The 16,719-nt window shown below is 40.0% G+C and overlaps 1 protein-coding gene across 7 annotated transcripts in view; it reads left to right on the top strand.

The window, feature by feature from the left end:
- The window catches only part of PHF20 (PHD finger protein 20), a 68,410-nt gene extending 51,863 nt beyond the window's left edge, over nt 1-16,547 (top strand). For 6 of the 7 annotated variants that reach the window (XM_068419567.1, XM_068419566.1, XM_068419561.1 and 3 more), the window contains 6 exons: nt 399-595; nt 5,780-5,879; nt 9,134-9,329; nt 12,176-12,575; nt 13,999-14,182; nt 15,751-16,547. In XM_068419567.1, coding sequence (XP_068275668.1) covers nt 399-595; nt 5,780-5,879; nt 9,134-9,329; nt 12,176-12,575; nt 13,999-14,182; nt 15,751-15,893 — 1,220 coding nt within the window. In that variant the 3' untranslated portion in view covers nt 15,894-16,547. The remainder of the gene's footprint in view (nt 1-398; nt 596-5,779; nt 5,880-9,133; nt 9,330-12,175; nt 12,576-13,998; nt 14,183-15,750) is intronic. The other variant, XM_068419565.1, reaches the window with a different exon arrangement.
- Nucleotides 16,548-16,719: the final 172 nt, after the last annotated feature.

The following is a 16,719-nucleotide window of genomic DNA, read 5'->3' as shown; positions in this document are numbered from 1 at the left end:
TCATAAGACTTCTGAACCCTCTTGTCTCTTTTTGGGAGCTCTACACTTAAAGTACCAAGTCACGATTCTCCACAAATTGTGGAAACTAATGTGAATCCTATTTGAATTTATAAATCTGGTTTTGTTTATTATACTTGCGTATCTAAAGAGACTTTGTGCCTTTGGTTTGAGGCACTGTATGTTGAGAGTACAGTTTTAATGACAGAAGCTTTTAGGCTGGGATATTTTGAAGGAGCTATGAATCAGAATATAAAACTTCATCATGTAGTAACCTTCAATAAACAGTAACATTGTGATATTCCTTAAATTACACGGTGAACTCATGCTTTTGGAAGTGTGTGTCTGCATACTTGGGATGAAATCTTGAGAGTTATTTGACCTTTTTTGTAATTACTCAGGATTTTATCTCACCACTTTTTGTACAGAGGATGACACCCTGAGTGAGTCATCTATGGAAAGCTTCCTTTGGAGTGATGATGACTGCAGTCAGGATGTTGATGTAACCACGAACCCTGACGAAGAAGTTGAAGAAAGTGATTCTGAGATTGTTCGGTGTGTTTGTGAAGTAAAAGAAGAAAATGACTTCATGATTCAGGTATGAAGTGGAGGGTGAACGCACATTTCAGTGGATGCAGTGGAAGGTGTCAGTGGAAAAGCTGTTGTAGGAATATGCACACGTACATTCTGTCCATGAACTAAACTATTATTGACCTCTGAAATCATAAAACTTTTCAAGATAACCTGTCAGGGTGAGCAGCAGCTATTGTAGGTAGAAGACTTTGGGTTTTGATACAGTTTGTTTTTTTTAATCGAAGGAAAGTGGGGGAAGAGGAACAATTCTATCCAAGCCACTAACGGTTGGCTTGTCACTTGTGGATTTGCATTTTCTAAAAATTAGAACACTTCCTAGGTTTAGAGAGTACATATTTAGAATCAGTGGCTTTTTATCTCGTCTTTTTTGCTCCCTCTAATTCTGAGCATGTTCAGAACATTGCCATGAGATGGTGGTACCCTTCCATTTCTCTACCATGGCAAGAAGCGTGACTTAAAGATGTAATCTAGATAGGATGAACCAAAAAGATCATGACTTCAGTCTTCTGTTTTGAAGCAGGGCTGCACTGGTCCATTCTGCAGCTGCTTCTGTAGTTTGTAAAGTCAGAGTTCCTAACCTGTGTAAGGCCCTCTGTCCGTTCTCCATGTATGTACTCTTTTTAAACCAACTTTACAAGAAACTGTTTCCAGCCAGGGCAGTGTCTGTTATCTCTCCTGCTTAAAGCTGTTGATAAAAAACTCTTTGGAACTGCCCTGGCTGTTTACTTTTACTCTGAGATGTTTGTAAAGTATCGGGAAACCATTCCCCGCATAGCTGCTCTGAGCCATTCCACCCAGTTCCTATTAATTTCAAATAGTGAAGTCAAAGATATCAAATAAAATCTTCTTCCAACATTTTTTGCTCTAGTTCATTTTGCTGCTGCTTCTTATGTGAGCTGCATGGTCCCCTTTGGTAATTCCCTCTAAGTCTTAGAAGAAGCATATGCAGGGGCTTAAGTGTGGGACGCTCTTGAACCTACATCACGAGCTTTTCATAGTTGCCCTTCTGAAGAAATGATGTGTCGTCCCCCCCTGCCTTTTTTTTTTTTAAGGAGGTTCCCACCCTTCCCATCTAGATAATTTTTTGCTTGTTGTGGGACCTCAGTTCAAAGTGACAGTAGTATAGCTTGGCACCTGTGCTCATTGCAAATTTTAAGGTAATTATTGCATTCTTTTGAGAAGGTTGTTTTGTTTGTGAAAGGATATGGCATGACACTGACTTGAGAAATGTTTTTCTGGCACACAAAGCTCACCCCCATCTGCAGCTTTTGAATTAACTTTCCCAGGCATTCAGTTGTTAATTTTTGTGAGGTTTGAATCCCACTTTATGGGACTCCTTACTGGTATAGTTGCTGGCATGTGACTGTGAACTGCGTTTGGTTTTTGCTGTTTGGAACTAGGAGGAAAGACAAGCTGATCTGTACCTACCTACAGAACAGCTCATGCTGGTTTTTTGGTGGACTTTACTGCTTGAATGGAGGCAGAAGCCAGTTAAAGCGAAGAGAGGGTGCGCTATTTAAATTGTGGTGTGAAGAATTCTTTACTCCTGCAGCAGGACAGTAGAAACACCTTTTTTGCTCTGAACATCTACAGCCTAATTTTAAAAATTTTGATTAGGGCTGGCTAATGGAGCAAAGTGTGATTTTTGTCCTCAACAGTCGAGTTTAATAGCGAACTTCCCTGGGCAGTTTTCTTTGGCCTTCCATACTATTTTGTGGAGATTTGCTCTTAGTGCTGAGTTCATTTTGATGGACAGCTTTATGTTAGTGTTGGATCCTGACAACACAGGACAAAAGATACCTTGTGCGTTTGTAGGAAAGGGTGCAGTGACGGGCAGTGGTCAAAATTCGATAAGTAGCATCTGAGTGTATAGGAGGAAAAGGAGTCTGACCGTTGGGAATAAAGGGGGCTGGCTGCCTTCTGAGGAGATGGCTCAATGAACAACATAAAGATACAATCTGGAGTAGAGTTTTCTGGCAAATGTAGGCTCAACACTAGTCTACGGTTGCAGAATGCAGAGAGCTGTCAGCTCAGGACACAGTCTGTGGATATTCGTGTATGGTTTCATGGGCTGCTTCTGAGATCGATTTTCCAGGTTGAACTAGTTGGGGTCTTTGTGAGTGTCTTGCAAAGCTTTAAACACTTCAGCTGTGTTGTGAAAGAATTATCTAGGAGAGCAGGCTGTTCTTTCTGGATAAGAGATGCGGATCGATGGCGTGGTGAGTACCTGCATTCGTTGCAGGGATTGAAGCAATAGGGATTGGGGAGCAAGATGCTGATAACAAGATTTTGGGAGGGTAGGTTAGGTGGTTTGCTTAGGGTACCAAACGCTGTGCTCCCCACACCTTTCTGACAGCCTGTAGTTTTGGGGAAAATGTTTTGAACAGTCTGGTGTTGTGTTGTTGATGTAGAAATGCCTGGGTTAGCTCTTTAAGTACAGAGCATTAATACAGAGCAGAGATGCTATGTTATACAACTATGGAATTATGATGAGGAGAACCTATTTTCAGCTTTTCAGAGGTGTAGTGCCAAGATTGACACTTCCCTTGGGCTTTGTAGAGTGAGAATCCTGTGTAGTTGTCATAATTTTATAAGAAGGAAAGATGTCTTCCCTATTTTCTGCTCAGACTTCAATTTGACACTTGGAAACTCAAATTGGGAAGTGTCTACCCTAAAGAAATTGCATTTAGACTTGCCCTCTCTTCCTGAAGATGTGTAATTTTGCTTAGTGTGTGGGTTTTTTGAAGAATATTGTCCTTCTTTGCACTTGTCTCCGTTGGGGTGTTTATTCTGCCCCTGCTTATTACTCTGATGACATCTGACTGAAATATGCTTGCCCTCTTCCTTTATCTTGAACTCGCTGTAAATTAATTGTCTCAAGCAATTTGTGCATAAAGAATACCATTCATTACACCGGGATACAGAAATATGGTTTTGCATTTAAAGTAAGTACCTGCATGAGTTAGAAGTTAAAACTGGAAAAAAAGTATAAAAAATAATACATCATTGGTCAATGTGGTTTCACTCCAGTCTCTATAACTTTGCGAGGAGGTTACTAGATTTCATTTATGGAGCATGCGTAAAGTAGTAGCTTAGCATTGCTATGTGTTACCTCTGAAGGCACAGGACTCCCTTCTTAGGGTAAGGCTTGGGCCCAAAAAAGTCCACACAAAATGTCATTGTCCCTTCCTTTTGGTTTTTGTACCTAAACATTGGTGAATTTGTGTGTGATGTAGTGAATTCTGGAGCTGGATTTGGTGGCCTTGGAGGTGATGGTTGTAAATGGACTTGGGGTATTTTTGTTCTGGTAGATGAAAAGCTGCTTTAAATACATTCCAGTTGGGTTCGATTATTTCTTTTGCAATTGAACTTTGATTTAAATATTACTGCACAACTCTGCATGTTTTTCCTCTTCAAAATCTCTTTCTGAGCTTGCTTTGAATCTCCCTACTACTGCCTGGGCAGGGGGTAGCTTCTGTGTAGCTCGTGTCCAGAACAATAGCCTGTAGCCTGGCCAGCCAAGCTGTGAAGTAGAACATGCAGACAAAAGGAAGGACTGGTGCCCTGATGGGGTGGATATTTAAATATCAGTTGAGTAAAATAAAAAAAAAGTAAGGATGCTTCATTAGAGTTCTGGGCAAATTTGCCTGGAAAAATCGCTGAGTGTAGCTCTGCGCCATATGGCATGATGTATAGGATGCAAGTGTAACTAGGTCCAGGAGCTCCCTTCTTATTTTTAGCATGCAGTCTATTTTTCTTCATCTCTTTTCTTCCTTTTAGGACACCTTTCTCTGGCTCCTACTAATAACCTTTGAAAGGAGGATAGTCTCAGCCTTTTTTGAAAACATCTCCTTATTGCTTTAGGACTGTTTACCCATTTTGTAAGGCAAAACATTTAGTCCCATCATTCAGAAACCCATTTCTCTCTGACCCTTTGCATTCTCCATTCCCAGTGTTTCTAGTTCCACCACAACTAGACCACTAATTTAATGCAATGACCTCTTTAAAAACTGGTGGTCCTGTTCTGTCTGTCCTAGCTTGAGGAAAGGCAGCAGATAAGAGCAGCATTATTACAAGTGGTGTAAGGGGTGTTCAACACAGATGTTTATCAAGTTGGCATCCTTGTAGGTCAGTGAAGAGCAGCAGCCAAGATTGCTTGCAGTTGCTGTTTGTGTTTGGTTTGGCTCATTTTGAAAACCTTTGCCAATATTGACGAGGTTTCTGCATTAAGCTTTTGACTTGTGCTCCAAGAAATGAAAGTTATGACCTATTGTCACACTGCTTGTGAAAATAGTCCTTCTGAACTGACACCACAGCTTTAAATCAAAATTAACTTAATGTTCTTATGTGGGGTTTTGTCCCATGTTTCAGTGGTCTTTAGGCTGCCGTTGAAGTTTTGTCTGCTCGTTAAAGTGGGGTGGCGGGGAGGGGAAAGTGACTGAAACAAAACACGTGGATACAGTTTTTCCTGCTCGAAAACTGTGTGGCTTTAATTGCAGTGATTGCGTTTTAAATAGCATTCCCACACTGAAAAAGTAGGGGCAAATTATATTTGGTCTTTGCCAATATGATTGCTCACACTTGGAAGGATGTCAGAAGTTTTTAAAGAAGTTCTTAAAGCTAGTACAACTGCATTTGCACTTTAGTTTTATATTAGTAGAGCTAATATATATATATATATATATATATATATATATAGTAGATAAAATGTTAGAGATACAGGTATCAGTAAAGCGTAATATTGGCTAGTCCTATGTGATGTAAATATCCCTCGGATTTTATAATTAAATCTGATTTACTGTTTGAGGGGGAAACCTTTTAATTCAGAAAACCTCATATATTTTGATAAAGAAAGCTTGATTGTATACTGTTTTCTGTCCTCATTAAGTGTGCATGCATCTTGTGAAAGATTTTCATTGCCAAAGGGAACATTTTTGCACCTTTCAGGATCTCTGCTTCTGCTTTGTAATTGTTGTCATTCTCCAGAAATCCACGTGAGAAATGTGTGGAAAGGGTTCAAATTTTATTGTAGTCTGATTCTTTAATGTATTTGCTTGTAACTGGAAGAGGAGGGTGGGTATTAATACACCTTTTTGTCTTAAAATATGTAGATGATACGTCTATTAATTGAGGTAATCTTATTGAGCTCCTGTAGGCTTCATGATGTGCACTTCTTGACTTCAAACAGTGTGAAGAGTGTCTGTGCTGGCAGCATGGAGTCTGTATGGGTTTACTGGAAGATAATGTACCTGAGAAATATACCTGCTATATTTGCCAAGATCCTCCAGGTACAGAAATTTAAGGTTACAGAGCCTTCTTATATATGTAGTAACTTTATTACTTTATATATATATATATATATTGCAAAGGTTAATTTTTTTTTTCTCCCCTAGCTATGTCTGTCATATGTAATTGAGTTCAGTTGTTGATACAGCAAGTTTAATTTATGTGAATGTACATGAGTCAATATTGTGGAATTACAGCTGGACAGGAATGGAAGTGAATGTTTTAACTGTGATGACCATTGGTCACATATTTGCCAGTAATAAGGATTGTACTGTCTGGCTGTGGAAAATGAATTTAGAAGCACTTGGGAAACTTAAGCAAAGACTCCCCATGGGCACATCTTATGGGCTGTGTCTGCAGCTTTCCTCCACCAAGACCAGCTTACGCTTCCTTTAAAATAAGTCAGCAAGAGGCTTACTGGTTCTCAACCACCGTGCTGTGGCTGGTGCACTTGCAATGCATGTATATAAATACAAATATAAATTATCTTGGATAATGCAGAGTTGATTAAGCAATGTTCTCTCTTAACTATGTATTTTAAAATGTCTTAGTCCATCTGAGGCAGCAGGTAAAATTACACTTACGTGGATCTTTTCTGACTTCCTGCTCTATGAATTACAAAGCCTCACTGAATGTAGAAACGGATGAGGTTTGGGCTTGAGTCCATGTTCATAAATAATGAGAAAATGGGATCTCTGTTTGCCTAATCACAAGACCTTTTTGGTTTATATACATATTTGGATTGTGATCTCTGCTGGTTTTGGCTGTTTAAAACTACGAAGTCTTTGGCAGCGTAACTCATTGATTTGTGTAGTTTGTATGCTCATGTTGTTTGCACTCATAGTGAAGAAGACACGCTATGCTTACATTCAGTTAGCTAAGTAGTAAAATAGTTTAATATTTATTTAAGTTTCTTTTACAGTATCTTGCATCCAGAATTTTAACCCTCTATTTTCAAGATATTTTGCTTTGATTTGTGTCAGTTGGAGTTAGTTTTAAACGTAACTGAAGTGCACACACAAACTGAACTTGTGCCATCACGCTTGAACCATTTATATTTAGTAACAACTAATGCTTCATTTGCTTCAGTAGTTTAATCACTTCTATTAACTATTGCTTTGATGATCTGAAACTTAAAATTAAGCCCAAATAGAAAAATATTACCTCTTGGAAAAGGAAAACATATTCGATATTTTGACTGCAAAAGTGGCTTCTCAATTTCAGTGAATCTGCTGGTGGCTTGAAATGAGCTAAATAGGTTTCATGAATCTGCAAAGAAGTTGCTTTTAAAACTGGACATGGCCATTCAGCAAACTCTTATTTAGGAGCTTTACCCACTTCAGTGCTGAGACTTGTAACAGCACCATTCATATTATTGGAAATAAAAGCCAATTCAGTGTAGTTATGCCTAAAAACTGTACCAGCCGTCATTTTAGACAGTTTTTTTGAGTCAAGTGGGATTTTTAAGAGATTTGTTAACATTTGCCCTTGCTTAAACATTATCAAGGTGCTTATGATGTGACAGATTCATTCAAGCCATAGAGAGCATCCAGTGTTGGATATTGTCTTGTGTCTTCCCCTAAGCTTACACACATGGACAGAGAGCGCTTCGTGTCTCTGAGTGCTCCACTAAGGGACCGGTGCCATGGATGGGCTTCAGCTGGATAATCTCAGTGGTGTTAAGATGACCACGGAGTTCTGAAATTCATGATTTTATTCTTGTGGACTGAATTTCATTTTCTGTCACAGATGGTGGCTTCTCTAACACAAACATAAACGCATAGGGGTTAATACAGGTATGTCAGGAGTGTCTCCAAAGTGGTTCTGGCCATACCTAGAAGATCTTGTTTCTTGTGTATGTGCCTGAAAAGTTGAGCTGTTACAGCCTGGAAAATATGTTCTTCCCTGTGCTAGTTTCTGTTGAGAGTTTTTGGAGGTCTTGCCTCAAAACATTGAGTGTTGTCCTACCCAGCCTCGTGGCTGAGTGAGCTTACAAGCACACTCGTTTGCTTTTCCTCCTTCACCGAGACAAAGCGTTAGTATTGAATTGAAGTTTGAAAGTGTCCTTTATGTCCACAAATGTTCATACAGGGCATGATGTAGAAACCATTTTGCTGCTGTTGTGTAACTACCGTCCAAAAGCGTATAAATACCCATGACCAGGTTCTGCTCACTTTTCAGTACGGCTCCCAAAGAGTTGGTTTGCTTCGTTGTGCCACAGTTAACAGCATGGGCAGTGACGCTACCTAATGTGCGTGTAGTGCAATCCCTTGTTCTTACTCTGCTGCCTAGTAGCTCTTCGGGTTGTTTTTTTTTAACTTCTTAACTGCTGAAACTTCTATTAACCTGCTTATATTGGAGACTTTTTTTGTGAATATCATTCTGAGTCTGTGCTCCAATATTATCTCTGATTTTGTAGGCTGGCTGACTGGGCTGTATGTAGGCCAGTGAATGATGTGGTGTTTCTCAGGGTGCTGAGCTGTCTCCTGAGAACATCTCTTGTGAAAATACATTTTACAGGGTGCGTGTGGGCTTTTGTTGGGCTTTTGGCTTGGATTTTTTTGTTTGTGTTTTTGCAATTTAGTAAGTGTCTCCAGTTCCACGCCTTCCTGCTAACACCATTTTGCTTGGCTTCCTAAGTTACCTTTACTGATGCATTTATCACATTTAACATAATTTCATTTCAGCCGTGGCTGATATTCCATTCTCTTAAGCTAGAATTAGCATTATTAATAGCCTGACTTAGGCAGGTTCTCCATCAGAACCTCATCATTGATTCCTTCAAAATATACTTTTGAATGACTGTACTAATGTGTATGATGCTTAAGAACAAGACCACTGGAGAAGGGACGTTCACTGCCTTTTGCTGCATTTTTCTGTCTGCAGAGAGCTATATTCAAACTGCAGCTTTAGTTATAACCGTGGTTACCAGACAGTGGGATACCCTGCTAAAATACATTTTTCTCTGTGTGTCAGCTGCAGTTAACCTGTTGTGTGGATGTCCTGTGGTGGAATTTGGGGTCTGAATGCTTTTACAGCTGGGCAGAGGTTTTTGACTGAGGTTATCATCTCGCTTCCTACTTCACAAGTTCTTCGTGTCTTCAGGGTTTTGTCTGCTATTATAGGATCTTTATTGGTACTGTTGATAAGAAAAATAAGCTGTTGCAAGACTTTGAGATAATCAGAATTACTATCAATAATGTTAACATGCCATAGTTAATGCTTCGTTTTAACACGCTCATTACTGTTGCTTTAGGTCAGAGGTCCAGCTTAAAGTACTGGTATGAGAAGGAGTGGTTAAGTAATGGTCACATGCATGGCTTAGCGTTTTTGGAAGAAAATTATTCCCACCAGAATGCCAAGAAGATAGTAGCCACTCACCAGCTTCTTGGCGATGTACAGAGAGTGATAGAAGTACTGCACGGACTGCAGCTGAAGATGAGCATATTACAGTAAGCAGTATTTAAGTATCAGTCGGCATGTTCTCAATGTGAATTAGCGTGCAAATAGTAGAAAAATAACCAGAAATTGAGACTTATTTTTGTGCTGCTTTGTGAATATATAACAACATAACTTGAATTGCTAACGTGATCTTGGAAAAGGACTTGGCTGTATATGAAAACTATTTAAGTGTGTTGAGGGGAGTGTAAATTGACTATGTGTATAGAAGAGTTGGGCAAGTGTGAAGGAAAGAGGGAGAAAACAGCAGTTTCTCCTAAAGCACCTGAATAGATTTAAGTAGCAAGAAGAGGATAGGTGTATAATCTGTGGCAGCATTCTGATAACACTTGCCTTCTCCGTTCTGGTAATTCCAAATCATAGCTTTTCCAGCAGAAATCAAATCTTTTTGTTCAGCATAATGTGTTGCTCTGTTGTAGTGGAAGAGCAGTTGCACCTTCAGCAACCTGTAGCAATTAATTTCTGTGCAAAGATTATTACAGATATATGTGAAAAAATAACATTCTGTAATCATTGTAGAAATCAAGTTTTCTGCATCCTTTCCTGTTTAAAGTAAGTCTTGGGTTCTGATGACTGAAAAAATCTTTTTCTAATTCAAATCCAGCAGTTTTAAATTGATTGAATTCCATATTTGTAATTTATTAGTTGATAAATTGCACAGCAGCAGCTATTTGGAAAGCAAAGCTTTCAGTGTTTCCAGTGTTCTTTAGAACTTCCCTTAGATTTAACCTGTGGTGATGCAGTGGGGCCACTGGCAGTACCTGAAATACTTGAACAGTGGAATAATGCTTAAAGCAAGAGAGTAGCAATTTTAACATAAGATTTTGTTTTCCATTATGGTATCCTTTAGCCAGATCTGTAAGTAATCTCTTTCCTCTTTGGAGAGGGTGGCACATAGATACTGTAAAACCACTCCTTAGGCCTTTTCTTAAATAGCAAGACTTTAGATTGTGACTTTCCAGTTGTAGAGTAAATTGAGATTTGCGTAGCACTGGGCAAGTATGTGATGCTTGTTACAGACTTTGTTCCTTTTCTCTCCCATCCTGAAGTTGGTGTGATGACTTGGTTTAATTAAAGATGAGGTGTGGTCCTGTTAGGATCGTCTTATTGAAAGCTATACCCCAGTTTTCTTTATCATTACATAAAAAGGATTTTTTAAATTGCTGATTAGAAGAATGATTATTGTTGATGTAGATCTATCATCTAAGGGAGAGGAGATGGTTTCACAGCTGCCTGAAATTATTAGGAGAGTGTTGCTCAGTATTTCACGGAGGTGGCAGAGGATCGGAGGTGACATTGACACCTTCGGTGCAGTGGGAGGGAGAGCCAGCCTTCAGAAGGCGATAGGTAAAAGGTTGTTCAAGTATTAAACGTTTGAATTTTCATCCTTACGTAGCTGGTGCATCATCTTTCAATTTTCTGTCCTCTGTAAAGTTATCCCTTGCTCTTTGCTGAGCAAAATGGTTCCTTTAGGTGTAGAATATCAGTGGAGCTGGAGTAAAGTGTTGGTAAATGAACACTTGGCTTTCGCTTTTCTCGGCGTGCCCTCGGGGTTGCTCACCAAGGGGATGGCAGACGTGCAGCCCCTCGGTAGAGGGGCCTGTGGAAGGTGGGCCGAGCAAGCCCTTGGCAGCTGTAGTAACTGGAGTTTTCTCCGATAGACCCTGAAGGAGCCTTAGCTGCTGTTGAACGGATTGGGAAGAGTTACTTGGGAAGTAAAATGGTCGTGTTGAGTGGTTTGGCTGACGGCTGGAAAAGCTGGATCAGCTTAGTGGAGTAACTCCATTGGCCTGTGCTTGCGAGGAAGCACAGAGCGGGGCTTTGGGGCAGAGCCCGTCCTTTCTGTGCAGCTGCATGCGGGTGCTTTAGGGTCGGTGTGCTTGTGCTGTGCTCTGCAGCCTGTAGCAGATAAGCTGCCTGCCCTTGGAAGAGAAGCAGGTTCATTCTGCTTTGCTCTCCTTTTCACTGCTGTTTTAATGCCTGACAGACGTGGAGGTACAGTATCAGTTACAGCACTCACTCTAAATTTGTTTGTTATGTTTGTGTAAGGATCTGATACCTCTAGTTGTCCCTGCTGCTGGAATAAATAACATATTAGTCAATTCGAAAACAATTAAAATAAGCATTTTTATAAGAAGCAGGTGGGGGGACTGCGGCATGTTGGTGTACCAGGCAGGAGGGTTTGCTCAGCATCGTGGGATTTAAAGGAAAGTTAAAGTTTTAAAATAAAGAGGTTCTACGCCACCACCACCCCAAGTCCCCACCTGTTGTTATTATTAGAGGGTTATAAAACATCAGTGGATTGAATTTTAAAGTTTATTTTGGGGAAATACAGGCTAAAGTTTGATACTGAGTTTTTTGAGGGGGTCTTTTTGTTTTACTGGTGTTTAAAATTGTTAAAATCTTAGTTTACCTTCAGTGTACTTGACTTACCTGTTTAAAATACTACTACAGTTATCCCAGTGAAAATGAGTTTCTGCTGTTAATGAATTACAAATATTGAAGCAAAATGCTCCTTCAAGGGCAACGTTGATGAAAAGTTGTATGTATCTATTTGATACATTCTTCAAATTTTTTCTTAGTGCCAACACTTGGCTTATATACCGTGTTATAGAAATGCAAATAGCAAACCTAACAGAACGTTGTAGAAAGATACACAGCTGAGGTCAGTGAAATTATATTATTTCAGAATATTTGGGTATTTTTTACTGATTACGATGACTAAAGCATGTAGTAGTTCAAATATTCTTACTTAATTCTCTATGTTATAGGCTAGTTTGCTCAGTTACTTTGAAGTTTAAATTTGGTGGGTGTTTTACTTTTTTTTTTATTTGAACAGAAATAAAGAACATCCTGACCTAAAGCTTTGGTGCCATCCATGGAAACACATTACAGTGGATGAAAAAATTCGTACAAAACGCATCATTCACATAGAGGAAAACTGTTGCAAAGAAGAGACGGCGAGTTATAGAACTTGGAATGGGACAGTTGAGAAACCCTCACCCATTCCTTCTGTGGAGGAATCCTACATTATGAGCGAACACTGTTACCAGAAGCCTCGGGCGTACTACCCTGCCATAGAGCAGAGGCTGGTTGTGGAAACAAGAGGTTCAGCCATCGATGATGGAGTAAATAGAATAAGGGAAAACGGGGATGATGCTCTGTCAGAGAGATTTGGCTGGAATCTGGACCGAGAAATATGCAAGATGGACAATGAATCCAAACACAATTACTCCAAGGTATTTGTATTAAGATAACCCTCTCTGCACAGAGGCTATGTTTGCCTGGCAAAGTGCAAAACTCAGCTCTTTTTAGTAGTATTTAGTTGGTATATTTGTGCTTATTTTTTTCCTATACTGTTAAATTTAAGTTGCTAGTCCAAATTAAAATGATAGACATGATCAACTCCTCCATTTGAAATTGTAATTAAAAAAAATTCTAAGTTGAAGAGGACTTCTGGACCTTAGATCATCTGCACAGTCTATGGAACATGATTATGGTCCACTGGCAGTTCATTGCTTCTTACTTTTGTGTGTGCTAAATGCAAAAATAAACGCTAGCAATGGGATGGAGAACGGGGCAAGTACGTATGATACTACCAAACACACTGGTATTCCAGCTTTTAGTTATTTCCATCTTATTCCCATGTTTCTTTTAATAGTTACATTAACTAAATTGATCCTAGGTTCTTCAGGCAGCATTCATGGGGGGGAAAAAAAAGGAGTAACCTGAACTGATTTTTAAGAATGGTCACTATTGAATAGTCCTGTATCTTCTTCCTCCTGGAGCACTCTAGTTTTATCTTTTCAACTGTTCATTCTTGTTTTCAGCTCTCAGAGGCCTTTCCTTCCTACACCCCAGTGCAAAAATTTTGCTTTGATTAGTTAGTGCCAAGTCATATGAAATACAGCCTGACAAATATTAGAAAGCTTCTGGAAATACTGACCTCCCTTCTTTAGATTAAAACTTTGTTTAGCTTTTGTTTCATGCTTATGTAAGCTGTAATTTATGTTGGTTTTAACTTGTCTGTCAAATCAATTGAGATTGCTTTGCGTTTCCCAGAAAGGCGTACATTTCAGTTCTTCAGTCTTTAGGAGCCTTTTTCCAAATCACGTTGTATTTCAGCAGAATGATGAAAAAAATAGGAGAGTAGAATCAGTATTGCTGACAGCGTGGTCAGGTTTTATAACTGGTGGGAATGTTTTTTTCTAGATGCTTCGATGAAAGTTTTAGTCGAATTGAGATTAGATTCCTTCAGGAAAAATCCCTTCTCACTGCAACATCACTTGTTCTTCCGTTGATTACTGTCATGTTAAAAATGGCTTTAATGTTCCCCGGGATGCACAGAGTAAGTGCAGTATCTTCCAGCTGGAAGTTGGCAGGGACCCAGCTACGTGAATATATGTTATCTTTTGAAAATCAGATGCTTGTGAAGTGCAAAGAATAGGTTTTAGCAAAACACCTATAAAAGCATGTCTGTGTTTAGACCTCCTTGCCCAGACTGCCTTCCTGTTTGTGTATGATCTCTTCTCCGTGGGTCTCCATCCTCCGCTAGCCTAAGATTAGCTGAGCAATTAGCTTGGGTAACTGTAAGGACTCGCACAGGCTGGCTCACCAGTTCTGCTTCACTGTAATAAGTATTAATGTATGCATTTCTGCTAGGTAAGAGAGTCTGTCTCTAAGAAGGTCTCTCCAGAGGATGCTATTGAAATGAAATTGCTGGAAAAAGACAAAGAAGGAGTTGTGAACTCGCAGCTGCAGTGGCAGCTTAATCTTTTAGCTCATGTGGAATCTCTGCAAGATGAAGTCATACACAGGATGGATTTCATTGAGAAGGAGCTAGATGGTAGGTAACATTTTTCTGTTTCAAAAATTAACTATTTAACTGAACTACCTGTTCAAAACATGTTAACTTGAATTTTACTTCTGCAGAGCTGCGAAGAGGTGAGTGTTGCTTTGTCACATTTACTGCGTGGATTTTAAAACAAAGATCAAATTAAAACTGAGCAGAATTTCATAGAAAAAGTTCTCGTTAGATCACCTTTAAGTACTTGCATCAGAATATCTAGTGGACTATCTTCCATGTCTTTTTGCTTTCAGGTTTTTGTCATTTTCAATAGCACTTCTGTGTATCTGAACTTCCCTGTTCTTCAGGGGCTTGCTGGCTGTTTCAGCCTATTCTAGGTGGCCTCTTGGTGCAGAAGGCTCTTATCCTTTTCTTGTCTCTTCCAAATTCTTTACTTAAATGTCTCTTGCAATTTGTTTTCCTAGTAATGGAAAACTTCTAAACCCTTTATATGTTGCCTTAAACAATCCAGGATAGTTCTTAACATCTGTAAGTCTGACCATTGGTTGTGTGGTGGTTACAGCAGCAGCTTTTCCTGCTGTATTAGGAGTCGAACCTTTGCCAAAGTAAGAGTCCTATCTTTGTAGTTCAGTGAGGTACTGAAAAGTTGAACAAGTGAAGGAATATTTCAGGTAACGAAGATCAGTCAGGCCTGTAACCATAATGCCTATTTCATAAATGAAACAGCTCTAGTTCACTAAAGTCAGGCTTTTTGTACCTGCTGCTGAGGTGGGGGACTGCTCAGAGCATTGCTGCTCTGATCAGGAATTCTCTTATTTCAAGGCTGGCTGTGTCGGTGGTTGGGTGATGCCCACTAGTTCTCCAGCAGGTGTGGCCCGTAGGTTAAACTAGCCTGTAACCTGGCTCATGGCGATGGCCCCTGCTGCTTCTCCTGGCAGATGTGGTCTGTCTTCAAGGTTTCAGTCTCCTTCCGTGATACTGTCCCGTCCCCTGAACTTGAGTTCAGCGTGACCACCTTTCTCATGGTCGTATTACGTTGTTGCCTGAGTTGTCTTTGGTCAGTAGCGCGTCTGGTTCTCGTTTCCCACGGAGAAGCTTTAGAGCAGGAATTCATTTTCTGTGGGCAGTGCTGCTTGTGCTTTTGGATTTCATCCCCATTTTCTGTTACCCGGTTCTTTCTGTCTTGGCCAGGGGTGCTCTGTATTGATGAGAAACTTCTTTCATTAGCAGAGTCCTGTCCTTTTAGGATCTTAAATGAAAATACGGTGTAGTTGCATCTAATGCTGATCTTAAAGGTATTCTCATGGTATAAACTTACTGTACCGCAGTGTCCTTGCTCTGGAATGGATGCAGATCAGAGGAAGTCTAGCACCAGATTTCACAATATCTAGTCCTGACTTTTCCTTCCCTGCTTTCTCCTAGGAACATCTGCTTTTTTCTGCAAAGACTGGTGAGAGGAGCCTGGTTTTCTGATTTCTCAAATACCACGTGTTAAAAACATTGCCCACCGTGCTCTCAAGATTCACAAAAGATTTAAAGAATTCCTGTTTTGTGACTTGTCTGTTTGCTGAGAACTGGCATAGTGATGGTTTTGTTTTTCTTTGCAGTTTTGGAGAGTTGGCTGGATTACACAGGAGAGCTGGAACCACCAGAACCACTAGCTCGGCTCCCACAACTCAAACATTGTATAAAGCAGCTTATAACGGACTTAGGCAAGGTGCAACAGATTGCACTCTGCTGCTCAACGTGAGACTAGAAAACGTTGGAGACTGTTACTGGGTGTGAAGTTGGAGCATCTGATGTGAACAGCTCTGTATATTTAAATGAAATTAGCATGCTGGTTGCATGGGATGCAGATTGACTTCAGGGATTTGTGAAGAAGTGCTGTTCAAAGAACAGCAAAAAGGTTATTTTATCTCATAATAATTTTGGGTTTATTAGGCAATTAAAACAATACAGAAGAGGTCATACTGTTGTCTTCGGAGGTTGGGTGTTGGTTGATAAATTATACTTAAATTTTCACTCCTTACAAGTTGTTCATTGAAACGGTAGATTTTTTCATAATTAAATTGACTAAAAATTGTGCCACTGAAGAACAGAGTTCTAAGAGCCAAAAATGTTTAGTTCACGGAGGTTGTAAATAACTTTGCATAGTTTAAGTGACTCGTGTCATGTTTTATTCCTTCTGGTTTATGCATAATAGCACACAGTATTTAATCATTAGGAAATGTTATAACAGGTTTCAGACTTAGTAAGTATGAATGTCCAGCTCTTAACTATAAACCGTTGTGTGGAAGTTTGCAAGTAACAGTGGCCTAAACCCCACTTCTATTGCGTCAAATAATGTAGCAGAAGGTCACAGGTGGATTGCACTTATTTTCAGAATAAATGATTGTTTTCCATATTTATCCTGTCACTATCCCATTGGTACTGGGGGAACCCATCATCGTGTTTATGAGCATCCTTGGGCTCTGGCCGTGCTGTGCCTCCCGGGGCCGTGCTCTGGGGTGCCCCTGCGGCGGTGTGAGCCCTGCGGGAGGAGAGGGGGGACGCGCTCGGAGGCCCGGACGTCAGCG

Source organism: Nyctibius grandis, chromosome 28 (genome assembly GCF_013368605.1).
Source record: "Nyctibius grandis isolate bNycGra1 chromosome 28, bNycGra1.pri, whole genome shotgun sequence".
Lineage (NCBI taxonomy): Eukaryota > Metazoa > Chordata > Aves > Nyctibiiformes > Nyctibiidae > Nyctibius > Nyctibius grandis.
This window is presented reverse-complemented; position numbering and strand designations above follow the sequence as displayed.